This window comes from Tyto alba, unplaced genomic scaffold (assembly GCF_018691265.1).
Source record: "Tyto alba isolate M040663 unplaced genomic scaffold, T.alba_DEE_v4.0 Super-Scaffold_42, whole genome shotgun sequence".
Lineage (NCBI taxonomy): Eukaryota > Metazoa > Chordata > Aves > Strigiformes > Tytonidae > Tyto > Tyto alba.
Window position 1 is genome coordinate 34957088 of NW_024881318.1, and position 17606 is coordinate 34974693.

Consider the following 17606-nt stretch of genomic DNA (forward strand, 5'->3'; position numbering starts at 1 on the left):
ACCTGTAACTGGTAACTTTCATAATGTATATCACCTGATTAATGCTAGTGCTATATATGTTGTGCATCTGCACCTCGCTGTGCTTTTTACATGAGAGAAGAAAGTGGTTTGAATATAGTGCAAGGTTTGGAAGTAGGAGTGGCTTTACTTAGTGTTTGAACTGAGGCCTGTAAAACATACAGGGCAGCTCGTTGTCAGTGTATGAGACATGGTCTTGCAGCAAGGGAAAGATTGCCACATGACTGTGTTGGAAATGTGCTGTATACATAATACTGTAATGCAACAGCAAGTCTTAAAGAAGCTACCATGAAGCTATTGTTATTGTTAAATAGCTAAATCTCCCAGTTGTCAGGGTAAGAAACAATGCACACATTTTTAAATGAGAAAGCATTTCTTCCAGACCTAGCTCATAATGATGTATTTGCTTGCAATGGTTTGGAGAGATTAATTCAGACAATTGAAATGGTTAAAAAATTGTTGACTGGAAAATGAAAATTACTTGCAGAAAAACCAGGCAGATGTAGAGATTGAGACTGCATGCATGGTCTGAGGCAATTGGGCTAGGCTTGTGGAAAACAGATATCCACGGACCAAGGTTTTGTTGTTTAAACTTTGGTTTTAATTCAGAATTACCTGTTCATTTAAGATTAAAACCTTCTTTGTTTTAAAAGAACTCTGAAAGGCTCTATTAATTACTGGCCGCAGATTCTGAAATGAAGGCTTGCATATAGGCTAACTAGTTATAGCACATAATTTGAGCCGAGTTACAGATTTAAGAATTGTCTCCTCTGTTGGCTAGCAGGCTGTGGGAACGATGAACTTTCAGGATGCATCAGAGGAGGAGTCCTGTTAGGTGAAACAGGAAAATCTGAGACAGATTCCTTTCCCTGTAATTATTACAAATCTACTCTCTGTTTTTCATTTTATTAAAATGTAAAATAGTTGCCACTTCTCCAAATTTGGATAAATTTCTGTTTCACAGAAACCTGAAAATGCTACTTGAGCAAGTAAAATTTTTTGAATAACAGGATTGCAGACAAAGTCAGCTGGATGGGTAGGAAATCTTGAGCACAATATTCAAGCTGTGCATTAAATCTGGGCCTAAGTGGGTGTGGAGTGGTGGTAGTGGAACTATCTCATGCAATTCTAATCACTTATGTTCAAGAAAAGTTAATAGAAAAAGTTGTAGAAAATGGAAGATTCTCATTTGAAAGCAAATTAAAAAAAACTTGGGTTATTGACTAGAGCACAGCTGAATAGATAGCACAGGCACAGAAGTGGGATTGAGAAACAAGCTACAGTTTTATGTATAACTGCATTTTAGCTTCTTGGTTTTCTCCCTCTAGGCATAATTTTTATGTCTGTTGGATGGGTGCAGAAGACCAAACTGTACTTGAGATGTGGGTAACCAAATTCTCTGGTTCTGTTTCAGATCTGGTGGGTTTAGAAACACTATCCTTGTAATTATGAAAGTGTTCATCTCAGTACAAATATGAACAAGTCACATAGGCAACCTATTTAGGTTAGTATCATAATGAAGTTTTTGTGCCTGGTGGAAGTGAAGTTTCAGATTGGGGTCCTATAAAAATAGTTTAGAAAGACATAAAAAAATACTTTTTCTGTTCTTAATATTAGAGCGGGCAACCAGTAGGTCAAGTGGGGAAAAAGACATAACCGCCTTTTTGCCTCTTGTGCAATAGAAATATCTGTCTTGATTGTGCTTTCATTTTATTATTAGAACCACTTGGTTTTACTTCCTTTAAACTGGAATATTGCTTGTTATGATCCCCAGAAATGGAGCAGTAATAAAAACTCAACCTGCTTAAAAGCTGTCCTTAAAAAATAAGAAAAGTATCTAGTGTGTCTTTAAATAGATGGCTTTTAGTACTTAGTGTACTGCTTGGTATCTTTTTTTGCCTAAGTTTTCCAATTTTCCCTATAATCAGCCTGAAAGAAATAAACATTAGAAGGAAATAATCCTCATGATCCAGACTTTATTTAGTAGGTACCTAGCAAAAGAGGTTAGTTGTGGAAATTTCTGTGTTAATTTCAGGCCTTTTGTTAGATGATTTATTTCATTCCACTTGATAGTATATGAAGAATGTGAACTTTTGGTAAAGCTTTTTAGCAGTTCTGTTTACTGTAGTTGACATCTTCCTTAAGAATGTCATCTGTGAAAAAGAAAACATAGCATACAATAAGTCCAGCACAGTCCCTTCTGTACGTGTTTGTATGCAATAGTAAAGAATTTGGAAGTGGCCATTTTGCATTTTCCCTTTTTAGAGTATACAGGGTAAAAGATGTGGTATTTGATGAGTAAATGTTTCACAGAAATTGATTTTTAAGATGAGCATCTCATTTTAGAAAGGTCATCTTGCTATGTTTTTTTTTCCTGTAACACAAGCATTTCATATATACTTGTGATGAATCTGGATAAACCCCCAATGTTTCTGACCTAGGTTGCAATCTTTATTACTAATTTCTTTTAACTTAAATTTTCCTTTATTTATGTCTCTCTAGAACCTGGTTTTATTTTTCCCTTAAGCTAACTATATTCTCAAAGCTTCTGATTCTGCAAGGCATGGTGCATCCTTAGCTTCCATTGAAGTCAACAGAAGCTGAAGAAACTTTGCATTTTCTCAGAAGATAGATAATCTTAGAGGCAGCTTATCAAATAATATATTTCACAGGCTCTCTATCTTCCCTGTTGATTTTGTAATTGTACAAGTATTGAGTTTAAATTACTAGTTCTTTTCCAACAAGGTTGGTTACAGTTGGAAAAAACATCAAGTAATGTTTCCCTTTTTGTGTCATGTCCTTCCCAGCGGCAGGTTTAGTGTTCACTGCATGTGTCTATTAAGCATTAATTCTTTAACTGTATTTTAGTGAGAGAACACAATATGGTGTGTTCCAGTGCAAGAATCTCAATTCCTACACAAACATATGGCATAGAATTATCTACTTAAAGATGCAACAATCTGATAATAATTTGGTAGTGACATCTGCACAATAAAATAAGATGCTGATCACACTGGAAAAGTAAATGCAAAAGTTTTAAACTGACTGTTTTGACATCATCAGAAATCCATTATCATTCCTCCATGGAATGTTAAAATTTAATGATCTAATTTGCTCTTATCACATGCAATATAAATAAAAAATAACCGTATTAAGTATTCAGAGACCCATGCTGAACACAAAACTTTCAAGTGTAATTTTCTAGAATTTGGACTTAAAGCACTTGCATATGTTTAACAGGGAATAAAGAAAAAACATTAGGAGAAAAATAAAATTTCTGTGGTCATTTCCATCCTTTACTGCAGATGTTTACATATTCTGTTCTGTTCTCTGCATAGTTAAATTTCTTCTCCTGTTGGTCCTGCTGTCAAGATACGTAATTTAACGTCAGTCTTTACTTTTGGGAAAAGACATGTTAACATAATTAAATCTTTTGCCTGAATCAAATGAGGGATAATTCTTTGAGGGCAATATCAAGTTTATTAATGTCAGAATGCCAGACCTGAACTTAGAGAAAAAGTACCTGCAAATCAGAACTTAGCATTGTATTTCATAAGTGCATGAAGGTCTGCAAGGAAGCATCACTTTATTTTTGAATGCACATGACTGAACGTCAAGATGGTAGGTCTATTTTTGGCTTTGCGACTGAGGATTTCACCTCCATCATCAATTCTTCAAAATAGAATAAAAATATCCAGAAATTTGGACACTGCATTGAAATTGAACTCCATTCTGTTTGTAGAGTTAGAATTCTTAATTAAAACTATGATAGAATTGCTAGTTATTGTTTTAGTTAATTGAAATATTGTTAGCTTTTTAGATATGCAGCAAGCAAGGAAAAGATTTATCAAAATTATGGAAATAGGTAACAAATTCTGATTCTTCTGCTTTAAGATATGTACTACTATAAGGTAATTATCTTTGATAGAAATGATTTAACTGTCTGGTTACATAGAGAGAAAACTTTCTTTTTCAGTGCAAGTGTTAAAGGACAGAGTAAGGCTTGAGTTGAACACAGTATTTCAGTTTTGCAATACTGAATCTATATAAAATGTATTTAATGTAGAATTAAATAGTCATTATTATTTCATATTGATCTTTTTTTCTCTTAATTTAAACCTAATTTTCCCACTTCAATTTACTGTGTCAAACAGCCAGGAAAAATGGCTTTTGCATTTCTTAATGGAAAGCTACTGCTGTTCACGTGGTTCTCTCTTTTTTTTTTATTTTTTTTTTTCTCCTTTCCCTGAAGAACATATTTATGAATGTAGAACATATTTATGAAGGTTTTCTTCTTGACAGTTAAATAGATCACAATATAAAGGCATTTTCCAAGGCATAAATAAAAGAACTCCATATAGTGATTTCCTTTTACACATCTATATTTACAACCTTTTTTTGGTGTTGCTGTATAAAACATGCAGATGTGGGGTTTTTTAAACCAGAAATAGAGTTGGTTGGAATGAGGTTGAATTATCTTAGATTGGTCGTCACTGCCTGTCAGCCTATACAATTGATACCAGCTTTTTTTTTATGACAGATTTAAGGCTAGCCGCAAGTGGAAATAGAACATTTAATAAAAATGTATGGAACTGTTGGAGTTAATACAGAATTGATGCAGAAGTGTCTTTCACTCTTTGGACATGTTCTGTCTGATTAATAGATTTTTTACAGATTAAAAAGCAACCAGGATGTCATACAGAACCATTCTTTTGGTCTTATCAATTCTCTCTCTCCCAAATACAAGCCTCCTGTAACGGCTTCTCAGAGGCATGTAATACAGCATTCTTTTGCATGAAATGTAAAGAAGATATTTCTATGATGTTCAATAGCAGTTTTATTTATTTCAGGTGGAATAAATGTATTTTTTTTTTGATGGACTAAAAATCAATAAAGTAATACATTTTATTGTTTGTAGGTAAAAACCACAGTAGTGTGAACTCCAAGTATTAAATCTCGTGTCTATCTGATTAAACCAAATATTTTTAATGATGTGACAGCATTGGAGATGCAGTAGTTAGGTTTTTACACTCGCCCAAAATCCTTAGTTAAAAAAATTCATATCTAATATTATAGATAAGCTGATTATGAAGAGGTAAATCTGATTACCTGATTGTCTTGAAAACATCATACAGCCACTCTTAATGAACTGTTAATCCTAAATTTTGGGCCTAATCCACAGGAAGCTAGCCATATTTTTGTTTTACCTCTAGAAGATTCATTAGTTTTATTAGACTTTATGGCTACAGAAATTCTTTATCTCCATACAGTGTTGTGGAAAAATATCTCCTATTCATTTCACAGAAAAATTCAATAAGCAGCATGTCATACTGTCACACTCTCACAAGCAGAATCCTGATCTTTTATCAAAACATAAGGAACAATTGGCTGATGGCAATTCTGATTACTTTATAAAGTAATTATTGAAAGAAGGCATATAGGTCTTAAATGATCCTTTTATCTTCTACAGCCACCCAAAATGAATAATGATAAAATGACATACATTCTTTATTGCATTCTGTTTAATAAAAAAATGAAAAGGACAAAAACCTAAACTAAGCATACTGTTTGATAGGAGCAAAATTGTGGTGATTGTGATGCCTTTTGAATCTACTTCCTACAAATGATCAAATGATTTGCTAACATTTTTGGAAAGTTCTTCTTACTGCATCATAACCCTCGCTAGAGAAGTTTGTAAGCCTTTTGTCTTCACTTACACAACCTCTTGCCCTACCCATATTAGAAAAGCATATTAAAAAGCTTGCCAGTTAGCACACATGCTTAACTGTATGTAAATTTAAAATTCTAAAGAGGTTTTACTTTAAATTCACTTGTCGTGCCAAGAATCATCCATGACTACTTACTGATGAAGACAGAACTGTTTTGAACACACTTCCTCACAACCTCCTAATGCCAAGAAGTTGTGCTGTTGTATGATATAAGTTGGTATAAAAAGGTTAATAGTGCAGCCATCTAGCCAAGAAAGTAATGATACTCTTACACTTTGTAACCACACAGATCTCTGGTCGTATGATCTTCTCAGCTTCAGAGGGTGGTTGGAGGATCTTGTGTAGATGTATGAGTGTGGGAGGAAGACAATGGATATATGTGTCTGGCTGTTCTTCTAAATAGCTGTACAGGATATGGCTCTAAAGTTCTTTTAGCATCCAGTACTATATGGTAATAATGCTCTATAATACCAAACTTCTTTAATTCTGTATTTCTTGGGCAGCAAAACATGTTCTATCTAATGTATCACAAAGTGAATCTCAGAATAAAATTAGAAAAATTGTTCTTCATAATGTGTATATTGTTCATTGTCTGTGTAATCTTTGATGCTACCAGATACTTCTTGGACCAATAATTTCACCATCTAGTCTATGTCTGAATAGGCTAGTGGCAAGTCAGTGCTTTTATTTCAAGTAATACTGATACTTGGAGGCATTAGCTACAGTAGGCTTTTGTAAGACAAAGCTAATGGATTGAGAGCAGTCCTGTTATAGACTGGTTTAATAAAATGTATTGAACCAAAGACATGGCAAGTAATTCTGGTACCTTAGTAAATGGTTTTCAATTTCTTTTTTAATAATGAGCCTGCATGCTCCACACTGAGCTCTGTATACCACCTTCATATTCATTCTCGGTGATACTTAGTTTGCTCTAACTCTCATTCTTTTTTATGGGCTGGTGAACTTATAAAGAAATTAAGTAGATGTATCTGATACAGCTGCAGAGTTAGTGTGTTTTGTTTTTATTGTTCTCTGCAAAGCTTGACCACCACCAGAACAGACTTGTTAGATCATATTCAGGAAAGTTCCTGCCTTATATCCATAGCTGTGAGCATAGGAACAGTGATCACTGCAGCAATATAACCACTTCAGTGAATAGTAAAGTAATGTTTATTTTCCCAACTCTAGGGCATGGTAAATTATTAGAGGTAAGAGGAATGTTGGTCATCATCTTCTGTTAAGTCTTTCATTTGATTATTATTCTTTTAGAAACCATAATCCAGAAAGGTCTGCCTTGTCAACATCATTGTTTCTTCATTTCTTTCTTCACTTGAGAGGAAGGAAATTCCATTGCTTTGAATGGTCTATCATTTTTTTTCATTAGGAGTTTAAATTGAATACCATCTCTGTTTACACTGAGCCTTTCTGTTTGTCTATCATATTTGTTAGCTGGAAACTCATATTTTCTAGGAATGGGTTCAATTTTCCATGACTATTGGCAGATGTTTCTCGAGGATCTTCAGTGACAATGATGTATTTGTTGATAACCCAGTGCTTGCTAGAAGGGACTTTGCTTTGCATCAGTGAGTCTGTTTTTTTTTTTTTTTTTTTTTTTTGTATGAGAGCTTTAGCCAACAGAAACATATTCCATTTCTTCCAAAAATGTCTAGGGGTAGTTTCACCCTATTTTGAATGCATACTTCGTGCAATGAATTTTCCTTTGGTTCAGCTAATCTTTCCTCTTTGTGACAGGTGAAATACGTAACGTTCTGGTTCCACTTGTTTGATTTATATTTTTGCAAGTTCTATATCTGAGTAATTTTAATAGTTGAGCCTAGTGTTCCAAGATATTAAACATAGCATTTGGATTGTGAGTAGCTTTCATTCTTTCAGTGTTGTTACTGTTTTCATGCTCAACTTGCCACTTCAGTACTCTAGTAGGAACATTTGAGGTGTTTGGATCAGAGGGGGCTGCAAGATGGCTTATAGCAAGAGTATGTCAGTGTCTGAACAGAAAAACTTTTGATGGGTTTTCCGTACAGCTTTTGTTTATAGAGGATTCTGCAGTTTCTGTCTTACTCATATTTTCCCCTACCTTCTCAACTTCTACCTTCCCAAACCTAAACAACCTCTGTCACAAAGCCTCACTTCTCATCATATCAACAGAGCATTGTTCTTGGCCATATGGTTTACTTAACAATGACAGAAAATCTTCCTTTTGAAGTTTGTTCTAATTGGGTGCTTTTTTTTTTTTTTTTTTTGGGAGAGTCAGAGGTGTGTTTTCTGTTTTTGTTTACTTTTGTGTGTTGTTTTTTGTTTGCTTGTTTTAATTTCACAATGCTCCATTGTTTACTTAGTTTGGATTTAAGTAGAGATGGAACACTGCATAGCTACAGTTTCTTTTCTTTCCATCTTTTGTTAAAAGGTAAAAGGTAAGCTACATAAATAGATGACAGCAGATTATTTAAAATTTCTGGGGTTTTATTACCTTTTAAAATACATGGTAGGACCATGTAATTTTTTTTTTCACTAATATTTTTCTGCCCTCTTCTTTTTCTTTTTTTTTTTTTTTTTTTTTTCCTCTCTCTGTAATAAAATTGGAATAGTAGGAGAGCCTTAAGGGAAAAAAAAGTTGTATTTTAAGAACTGAGAAAATAATTCTCTTTTCCTCTGTTCAGTTTAGAAATAAAGTCTAACATCAGGAACGGGGAACTGAAAATCAAATATATTCTAGTCTCAGTTATGACTGTAGCTTGCCTTGTGACCTTGACAGACAAACCTTTCTGTGGTCTGGTTTCTTCTTCTCTGTTATCAGGAAGAAACATTAATATTTGCAAAGCATTCCTGGAATGAACGCGTATAGAACTACAGATTTTTTCATTATCTGTGGGAAGGTATATAGATTATCTAAATACTGTTCTGCTTTGCTGGGTAAGAGTACAAATGAAGTATCTCTGGGAGACGTACACACAGTTTAAGAGTCTTATTGGCCAAAAATGATTCAGTAGATTGACAATGTAGAATAAATCCATTAGTTGTTAATTTTTGCAGTTACCCTCTCTGAATTTTTGGTTAAGAATAACATTAACTATTGGAGCAATGAGGTTATTGATACATAAAGAAACAGTGGTTGATTCAGCCTGCTGTTTGACACTTCATTTACAGAAGCTACGAGATCTACATAAGTAATGAATTTTGGGCATCTAAGTCCAGAAAAACTGATCCAACCTTTTGCAAGAATTTATCATATACCTTAGAGAAGCTTTATGAATATGATGGTGCTTTACATGCTTCATGTGAGACTTTGCCACAGATTTTTCCCTCAGATTGGGATTTCTTTGCTTTCTTCTTCCTCCAGGCAGAAGTCACTATGTACTGTGATTTACCATTGATAACATTAATTTTCTGGTTTTAACATCCCTTCATATGATGTTCTAGGTGCTAAAAGTTAAAGCCTGAGAAAAATCTGTCATGACATTTTAGAACATCTTCAGAATGTTTAGGAAAAAAATATTTTCTGAACTTTAAAAAGTAATTTATCATTTTATAAGTGTAAGGGCAAGTCACTACTCCTTTTGCTGTGCTATGCTTCAGAAGCAATGCTGAGGAATGTTCAACAGTTTTAAGTCTTTAGATGAGTCTTAATAGTATTTAGTTTTCAACATGATCTGTCTATGATCATTATCATATGTAAATGCAACCATGATTTTTGATAGTAGCAGTTAGGTTTGGAGCTCTGTAAAATTAATTTTCTCACAACACCTTTTTTTGTGGAAAAGATATGTCTATACTCATCTGGTTATATTTCCATGAAACTTCAATTATGGTTAAATTTGAATCTGAATTTAAGTTCCTTACTAAGTTTCCTGTTACACTGCTACATTGACTTCTTACCTACAATATGTTACAACTTCTTTGCTGTAATTAATGAGCTAAGGATATATGTAACTGTTAGAATTGCTGTAGTTGGGTCATTTGTGAATACTTTTATGTATTTTATCAAGCTTTTATGCTTGATAGTAGTAAACTTTCTGTAACTAAATTAATGATAATGACTGTGGAATTTGTGTACTCAATATGAGAAATTACATGGTAATGGGCCCATATTAGATATTGCACAACTACAAGTTATGGTTTATAATGATATATATATATATATATATATATATATATATACACACACATGTGTTATTGCACAGAGTGTTTTCTTCAGGACATCTTTTAGAATTAGTTAATTCTGGTCTGCTGCAGATGGAGATGAATTTCTTTACAATAAATTATAACTTCACAGAGGCAAAATCCTTCAATTTTAAAATACAGGAATTAAACATTTAACTTAAGGGACAGAAGCTTTTATTTTCTGGATTTGAGGAAGTGCAGTCCAAAGGTACTAAGAAAGGAAACAATACAGAGCTAAGAGAAGGGTGGAGCAAGGGCTGTTGACACACAGCAGAGAGGCATCAGGGATCGACAGAGAAGCTGTTTGGAGTGAAGGAGGAGAAGAATTTGGGCTAGAAATACAAAATAAAATCAGAATGAAGATAAAAAAGGTAATAGCTAATTACTAAATTTTCCACAGGGCAAGAGTAGTGCCAGAAAAGATACCAGTAAAAGATTTAGGGTAACAGGGCACACAAGGATAGTATAGTTGTGGAAACTCTAGGAATTATTTTCAAGATATGTTAAAAAACCCCCCAGACAAACAAATCCAAAAAAACCCCTAAACAGCAGTGAACCTTAAACAATTGTTTCTCAAAGATACTTCTTCAAAGGGCTGAGCTTTTTTGGCAATGATAGGTCTCACTGCATCAAATGTGGCAGCATGTATTGCAATAATTCTGCCTTTCTCGCCCCCCTGTACCTCCCCCCCCCAAAACAAACAAAAAAAATACTGGATAGATGGGTGTCAAAACTTGGTAAGTGAGAATGTTGTTCTGTGCCTTAATCTGTTACTCTGGATGACAATTTGCATTTAGAGTTCAAGAAGACCTGTAAAATTACCAAATGTATGCAAAGCCCCTTTTCTCCTCTTGCTGTGCATATAAATACCTTTCCTCATCTTTGCCTGTCTCTATTGAGTTCCTTGGATCATGGGCTGATGCCCAGCTCCATTTTGACTTCCATCAGTTTTCTCATCTGCACACTTAACTCTTACTTAATTCAGTGGTTTCTGGGTCACATAAACAAAGAAAGAGTATAATCAAAAATGTGTAATGGGTTGATAAGATAAAGAGAAAGAAGGGCTGAGAGGTGGAACATTTAAGAAAAGATGGGGTTCTTTCAGCTGTGTCCTGTCACACTGTTTCTGTTGCCCAGGTTTCAAAGGAATTGTAGGAAAACAGCCACGTTTTTGCAATGGCATCTGATGCTGATGGAATCAAATCTACGTAATATAAATTGACTTTTTTTTTTTTTTTTTTGTATAGGAATGTGTAAGTGGCATTATGTGTAAGTGTACAATAAAGTGGAAATAGGAATCAAGAAAAAAACTCAGACATTCTGTAATGCACTGTTTAAATATTGGACTATTTTTAAATTATTGCAGACTATTTGCTTATGCATATATGAATACAAATAATAAATTTATTAGATTTTTTTTTTCCTATTATTTACTCAAAACACCATGCAATGTGTACAAAAAGAACCTTAAAAAAGAGTGGTGTTTGAATTTCTATTTTTATTGTGTGTGACTGGATGTGTCAGGGAAAAGTGAGTGTACTCTATGACTTATCAAAGGAAATCTTGCTTTATTGAAGCTTGCACAGATGGCTAACTGATATCAAAGGTTTCTGCAACACTGCCTACAAGCTGCGAGAAGGTCAGTGTGAAAATGTAGCACTACCTGATTCCGTAGCAAAGAAAAGTTATTATTACCAGGATTTATTAAATCCTGTCCTCCTAAGAAACAGTACCTATCAGGCACTTCTTCTACAGGTAGTCCACACAGGGAGCTGTTCCAGTTGCAGCACCTTTAAAATGTTGTTTATCAAACCACATTTTTTACGTTGTTTGAACATGATTTGTTTAAAGTATTGCAAGAAGGGTAGAATATAGTGGGTGAAATAGTCTATTAAGTGCACTTGAAGTTAAGATGGTAAGAATAATCTAAATTATTTAAAATGTTTCTCTCCAATAAATGTTTTATTGCCCCTGTACTATGAAGAAAGCTTTAATCAGTGTAAGCACTTAAGAAGGTGTGTCAGTGAAAAATAGCTTGATTGGATAATGTTTATAGTATGCATTGTGGATTGGGAATTATATAAAGAAGGTTACCAGCCTGATACTTGTCTTGTTCTTCTAATTTGTTGGTTTGTTACATGTTTTGTAAAAATCCATTCTCTCTTTACAAAGAAGAAAGCTTTTCATAGTTTGACTGTTATTCATGCTGTTCCACAGATGTGTAGGAATCAAGTACTACTATTCTTCTTCAAATTAATACTTTGAAAGAATTTTAACTAAAGTAGATCTTGGATGTAGTGAAAACCACATTTTAATTAACAAAATCCAATACTGAATGCAAAATGACCAAAATTGTGCAGATGTTTTAAACTTACTGTGTTAAATGTTGTAACACTGTAGTGTATGAACTGATGTTTAGGCTGAGAAGATATTTTCATGGATAAAGACATAATTTCACATTTTAGAAGGTACATCATCAGGTAACCTTCACTGAAGTAAAAGAGAAAAATGCAAATCACAAAGGCTTGACTCTGGATATACATTTCTGTGCTTAGAACTGTGGTTCTAAGGAATACTACTCCCCATTTTCTAGTCAAATAATAAGATAAATTGTCTGTTTGTTTTCTGTTGCAGCAAAATATGATACTCTCTACAGAGTGAATATTTTTATGTTAATTTTAAAAGTCCAGTGATTCTGTTTGATGAAAGAATGTAATATTAATGATGGAGTATTAGGAAGGTACTTAAGACATGTACTTGATTCTTAATGATATAAAACGTTTTTAGGAGTTGTTCTTAGCGTAAGAAACAAGCTCATGTATATAAAAAAAAAAAGTTTTATTCGAGGGCAAAGTCAGCGTGGCAAAGAATACATCGCTGGGCGCAGTGGCGCGGCCCCCGCCCCCGCAGGGGCTTCTTTTTTTATAGAGAAAACAGGAGATTTCACTGGTTAAGCGAAAGTGGTGGGGGTTCTCCTCTTTACACCTGCGCAGCTCCTTTCGCTTTGTTTCTCCGAGGCTGTCTGTCTGTCTCAGTACTTTTCCACTGCCCTCGGGGGCTGGGTTGGCGGGGGGGTGTGTGTGTGTGTGTGTGTGCGGGTGTGTGTGGGGGTGGGGAATGGGGGTGGGGCGGTGGGGAATGGGGGGGAGCGAGGGAAATGGGGGGAGCGAGGGGAGGCGGCGGAGTCTAGGTTCGCCTTCATCAGGAGTTCTTCTTCGCTTTCTTTTCTGCTGGCTTCCATTCTTCCCCGGCCCTTCCCATCCAGGTTCCCCTTTACACGATACCTAACCACAGACCACCCCCCCTTCCTATTGCTTGTCCAATTCCACACAATGCCCAACCATATGCCTAATTTGTGATCAGAAAAGGCTTGCTTAACTTTTAGAATTTTAACAATGCTAATTTAATAACACCTTTAGCCTAATTCAATAAAAGTAGTTGTTTAATTACTTTTATTAAAAGCAAATCTTCCATTATTTATAACATTAGGTACTGGCATAGATGCTAGTAGGTCAGTGTGCTTCTGATCAAAACATTAATTCTATGATTACCTCAGTGGGAGCAATTAGGAGAAAAATGCTCCTATTTTAAAAAGTGCCTAAGTATTTGTCTAATATGAGTGTCTGCAAGCTTGTTGTATTCCTTTAAATTTTCCTGAATCACAATCCAAACTGGGAAGATTTTAACTTTTTTTTTTTAAGTACATAATAATATTTTTTTTCCCATTCACAAATAGCAAGTATTAGAAAAAATTCTTTTATCCAAGTATGTCTCTCCTAGGTAATTTTCTCATATTACAAATATCTCACATTTAGTTATACCAATTAGTTAAAGTAGCTGACAGACTTTTCGTCCAAATCATTGCTATAAAGATTTGCAGCTAGTAAAATAATAAAATAAACATATAATAAATAAAATAAATATAAAATAAAATAAAAATAAAAATAAAATAAATTAAATAGTAAAATAAATATTATTTGTATTGCTTACCTCCAAACTGTATCTGTATAATAGGATAAATAATAATAAGAGAATTGGTGACACTGATGATGTTAATAGTAATATCAAAGAATTGTGAAAGTTCTGCTCCCTTAAGTATTCTGATTGTCATACTAATCTTTGATTGAAGAATATGTATCAGACTAATACTACCGCATACAGAAAATAATTCTTTCCAGTGAAAAGGTTGTGATGATTATCTCTGGCAACATCAGCTGTATTTTACATGGTAATCCAGCAACTTTTTGATTTTGCATTTACTTACAAAATATTAAAAGATACTTCCAAAATTACTGTGATCCTTGAAAGTATCACCCTGAATATTTTAGTAGACAGTGGCATGTCCCTTTTGTGTCTGTCCTTAGAGGTTTCTTCCACAGAATGACATTTAGTTTTGCTTCAGAGAGAATCTTTCAGTAACTTTTTTGTCTTGGGAGCAGGAAGCCGTATAACTGTCAGCTACAAGTCAGTCAAATAGGAAATGGAGAAAAAACATTAAAAAACATTACCACTACCTTCACCAAGAACAAAAAAATCCTCCAGATTATTTATCAAAGCAGCAGATTATATTTTTTCTTGTTTTATTTTAGGGAATATGAGTAGATACTGTTTTCAGAACATATCTGTTGTCGTCTTATATGGTACTTCCAAAGAGTTCTACCCTCTAGTGCCTAGAGGCCTGTCTTCTGTATTGTCAGGGAAGCAGTAATACTGTTGACCATGGTGTTTCTCCATTACTTTTCACCCAGAAATATATGTTTCTGAAAGTTTTAAAACTTCTAAAAAATTCTATGATATTTTTAATACCTTCCCATTTTTTTTTTTTTTAATTTTTAATTATTTGCAGTAGTTCTAATAAAATATAGTGGAAACTCATCAAAGATTATTGAAAGACAGGAATTCTGTACCTTTTTTAGACATAGTTTATTTTGAGTCTTTTCATAACATCATAGAATACTTTTTATTTCTTGATGTATTTTCTTCTTTGATACTTCAATGATGGTTTAAATAATTATTTTCTTCCAAACCACTGGAAGTCTTGGTGTCCAACAGCAAAAGCAGTAATCACAAATTTTTGCTTTAACAATTTCTAATTGGTGTGTAGCAACATGGCTTGAATGTGAAAGAATTTTGCATGTAAATGGAGAGAAAATCCAGCGTTGGTTGCCTTTATGTTACAAATTTCATTTATGAAAGTTAAAAATACTACAGTGGATTATCTATGCACCTTTATACAGCATATGGTATACAGAAGTATCATAATTACTTTTCTGTTACTGTTCATTGTGACTGATCAAGTAGTCTCTGAATGAGACATTTCAAATAATTGAGATAAGGTTAAGTCTTTTACAGAATGTGTGTATATCTACATATATACATGTTTTTTGAAAAATGAAAATTCTGATCGTATTTGGGGTAAAAAACTATCATTAAAGACAGCTGCATAAAATTACAATTTCTATGTTGATTTCTTTTTTTCTTTCTATTGCACCTCCCATTAGAGGGCACTGTTGTGAACATACAGGGTACTAATGTCATATTGAAATGGAAGAAAGCATTTTTAATACATCTCGGATGCCTTCTTTTTTAATTTTATATCTTATGATTTTCTAGAGTAAGAAGGGTGGACTAGAAATGATATGTGGAAATAGCAGATAAAGAAATTTGCATCCAGCACACAGCTAGCTAGTAGAAAGGTTGTGTTCAGTCCCTTGTGTGTTTCAACTTTTCTGCGATTAAGAACCATCCTTGTTTAAAAGGGACGATAAAAGTAGCTGTAGAAAAACAAAGTCAGGCCATGAATTTACCAGGTTTCTTTATTTATCTATCTCTGTTTACCTGAAAGCAAATACTGTCACAGTTTTGCCCTTAGAGTTATTTAGCTGTAGCACTAAGTTCTTTAAATGTTTTTTTGTTTTATGTTTTAGCCAGTCAATTTGCTTTTAATATGAGTAATTGTACTGGGTTTACATGGCAAAATTTTGGTAGTGTAGGGGAGCTGCAGCACTCTACTTCTGTGAGAAGGGATCATGAGCTGCTCAGATGTCACACAGCCAGGTCCAGCTGGCTCCAAAATGAAGCTTCTGCTGCCCAAAGCTAAGCCCAACAGTGATTCTGATGGTGCCTCTGTGATAGCATATTAAGAAAGTGTAAAAACCACCGTGCAGCAGCTGTTAGGGAGAGGAGTGAGGAAAATGTGAGAAACAGCCCTGAAGATACCAGAGTCAGGAGTGAAGTTGAGCCTGGGAATAAAGGGGGTGAGGGAAGCTGGTTTAAGTTTTTGTTCTTATTTCTCACTATCCTAATCTGTTATTAATTGACAATAAATAAATTTAATTTCCTCCAGTTGAGTTTGTGATGGCAATTGTTGAGTGATGTCCCTGTCCTTATCTTAACTCATTTGCTTTTTCATTTTATTTTCTCGTCCTGTCCTGCAGAGGAGGGGGAATAAGAGAGCAGGTTGGTTGGCAACTGGCAGCCAGACAGGGTTTAACCCATCACAATAGTTTATGCTGTAGGCATATTGATTTGCTTATTGCAGTCTCCTGATATGAAGTATTTTGAAGCATTAGGTACAGTAACTTTAGTCTGAAAATTGTCTCACCATCTGCAGTATTCCAGATGAAGATTCCTCTGCATTTTCATTATCATCATTAAGAGTTTATTCAAAGAAATCTAAAATACTCCACTCCTATGCATAATTTGTAAAGCAAAACAATTCAGAAATTCTCTTGGGGACTAAAAAGAGGGACTAGAGCGAAGATGATGAGAAAAGTACTGCATGAGGTTTTAGGTTCTGCATTGCATGGAACTTCAGATTACATGTTTATAACACAGTCTTCTTAAACATAATATTTCCCTCTCTTGCTTTGTAGAAAGTCCTGGGTAAAAGTGTAACTTGATATGGTACTCGCATTTTGTTTTGAAGAGTTAAAAGCTAGGACTGTATATGCCTGTAAAGACCTTTGGGTCTGGTGGATACTATATAACTTATTTTTAAAAAGAAAATTGCGAGACCACTAAAGATGGTGCTGTCACTGGGTTCAACATGGTATGATGCTTAAAGCTATCAAGGACAGCTAATAGAACAAAAAGAGATGCTATCGTTTCCTTTTGGTCTTAAACTGTAGCAGTTAATGAATCAATGGAGTGTCCATAAGTAATTTTGTGGAATGCTAGTGTGTCACATTTGTTCAGACAGTAGACAGTATCTGCTGAAGAAGTGAGGAAGAGTGGAAAAGAAAAATGTTGATTCAAGAAAAGTTTGTTTTCACATATGGGGTTTTTATTTTGGACTTTCTTTACTGCAAACTGCAGCATATTCCATTGTCAGTTATAAATTCCTGTCTTCTTGCAGTGCACTTGCAGGAGAGACATGGTGAAAATATCCATGGACATCTTTGTGAAGACGTTTCAACCAAACAGATACCAGCTGTGGAAACAAGGCAAGGATATATACACCATAGATCATACAAAACCAATGCCTGAATCAACACCTGAACTAAAGGCCTGGCTACAAAGAAGGGAGAAAATAAAGAACTTTCCCAAATGGTATTTATGTTTCTTTATCCTCTATTTAATTATCTTTAATATGATGTCAATTTTCTTATTGTTACTTTTTTGCCACTTTCTCTGATGGTTTATTTGAATTCATTCACTTTACATGAGGTTTGTTTTCCT

General features: G+C 34.2%; 1 protein-coding gene across 6 annotated transcripts in view; it reads left to right on the forward strand.

Moving 5' to 3' along the window:
• KDM4C (lysine demethylase 4C) overlaps positions 1–17606 on the forward strand; it is a 260274-nt gene that overhangs the window by 110409 nt on the left and 132259 nt on the right. For all 6 annotated transcript variants that reach the window (XR_004408717.2, XR_004408718.2, XM_033003740.2 and 3 more), the window contains exon 9: positions 17284–17477. Coding sequence is in view for 4 of the 6 variants with exons in the window: in XM_033003740.2 (XP_032859631.1) it covers positions 17284–17477 (194 nt within the window). In the remaining 2 variants the exon portion in view is untranslated. The remainder of the gene's footprint in view (positions 1–17283; positions 17478–17606) is intronic.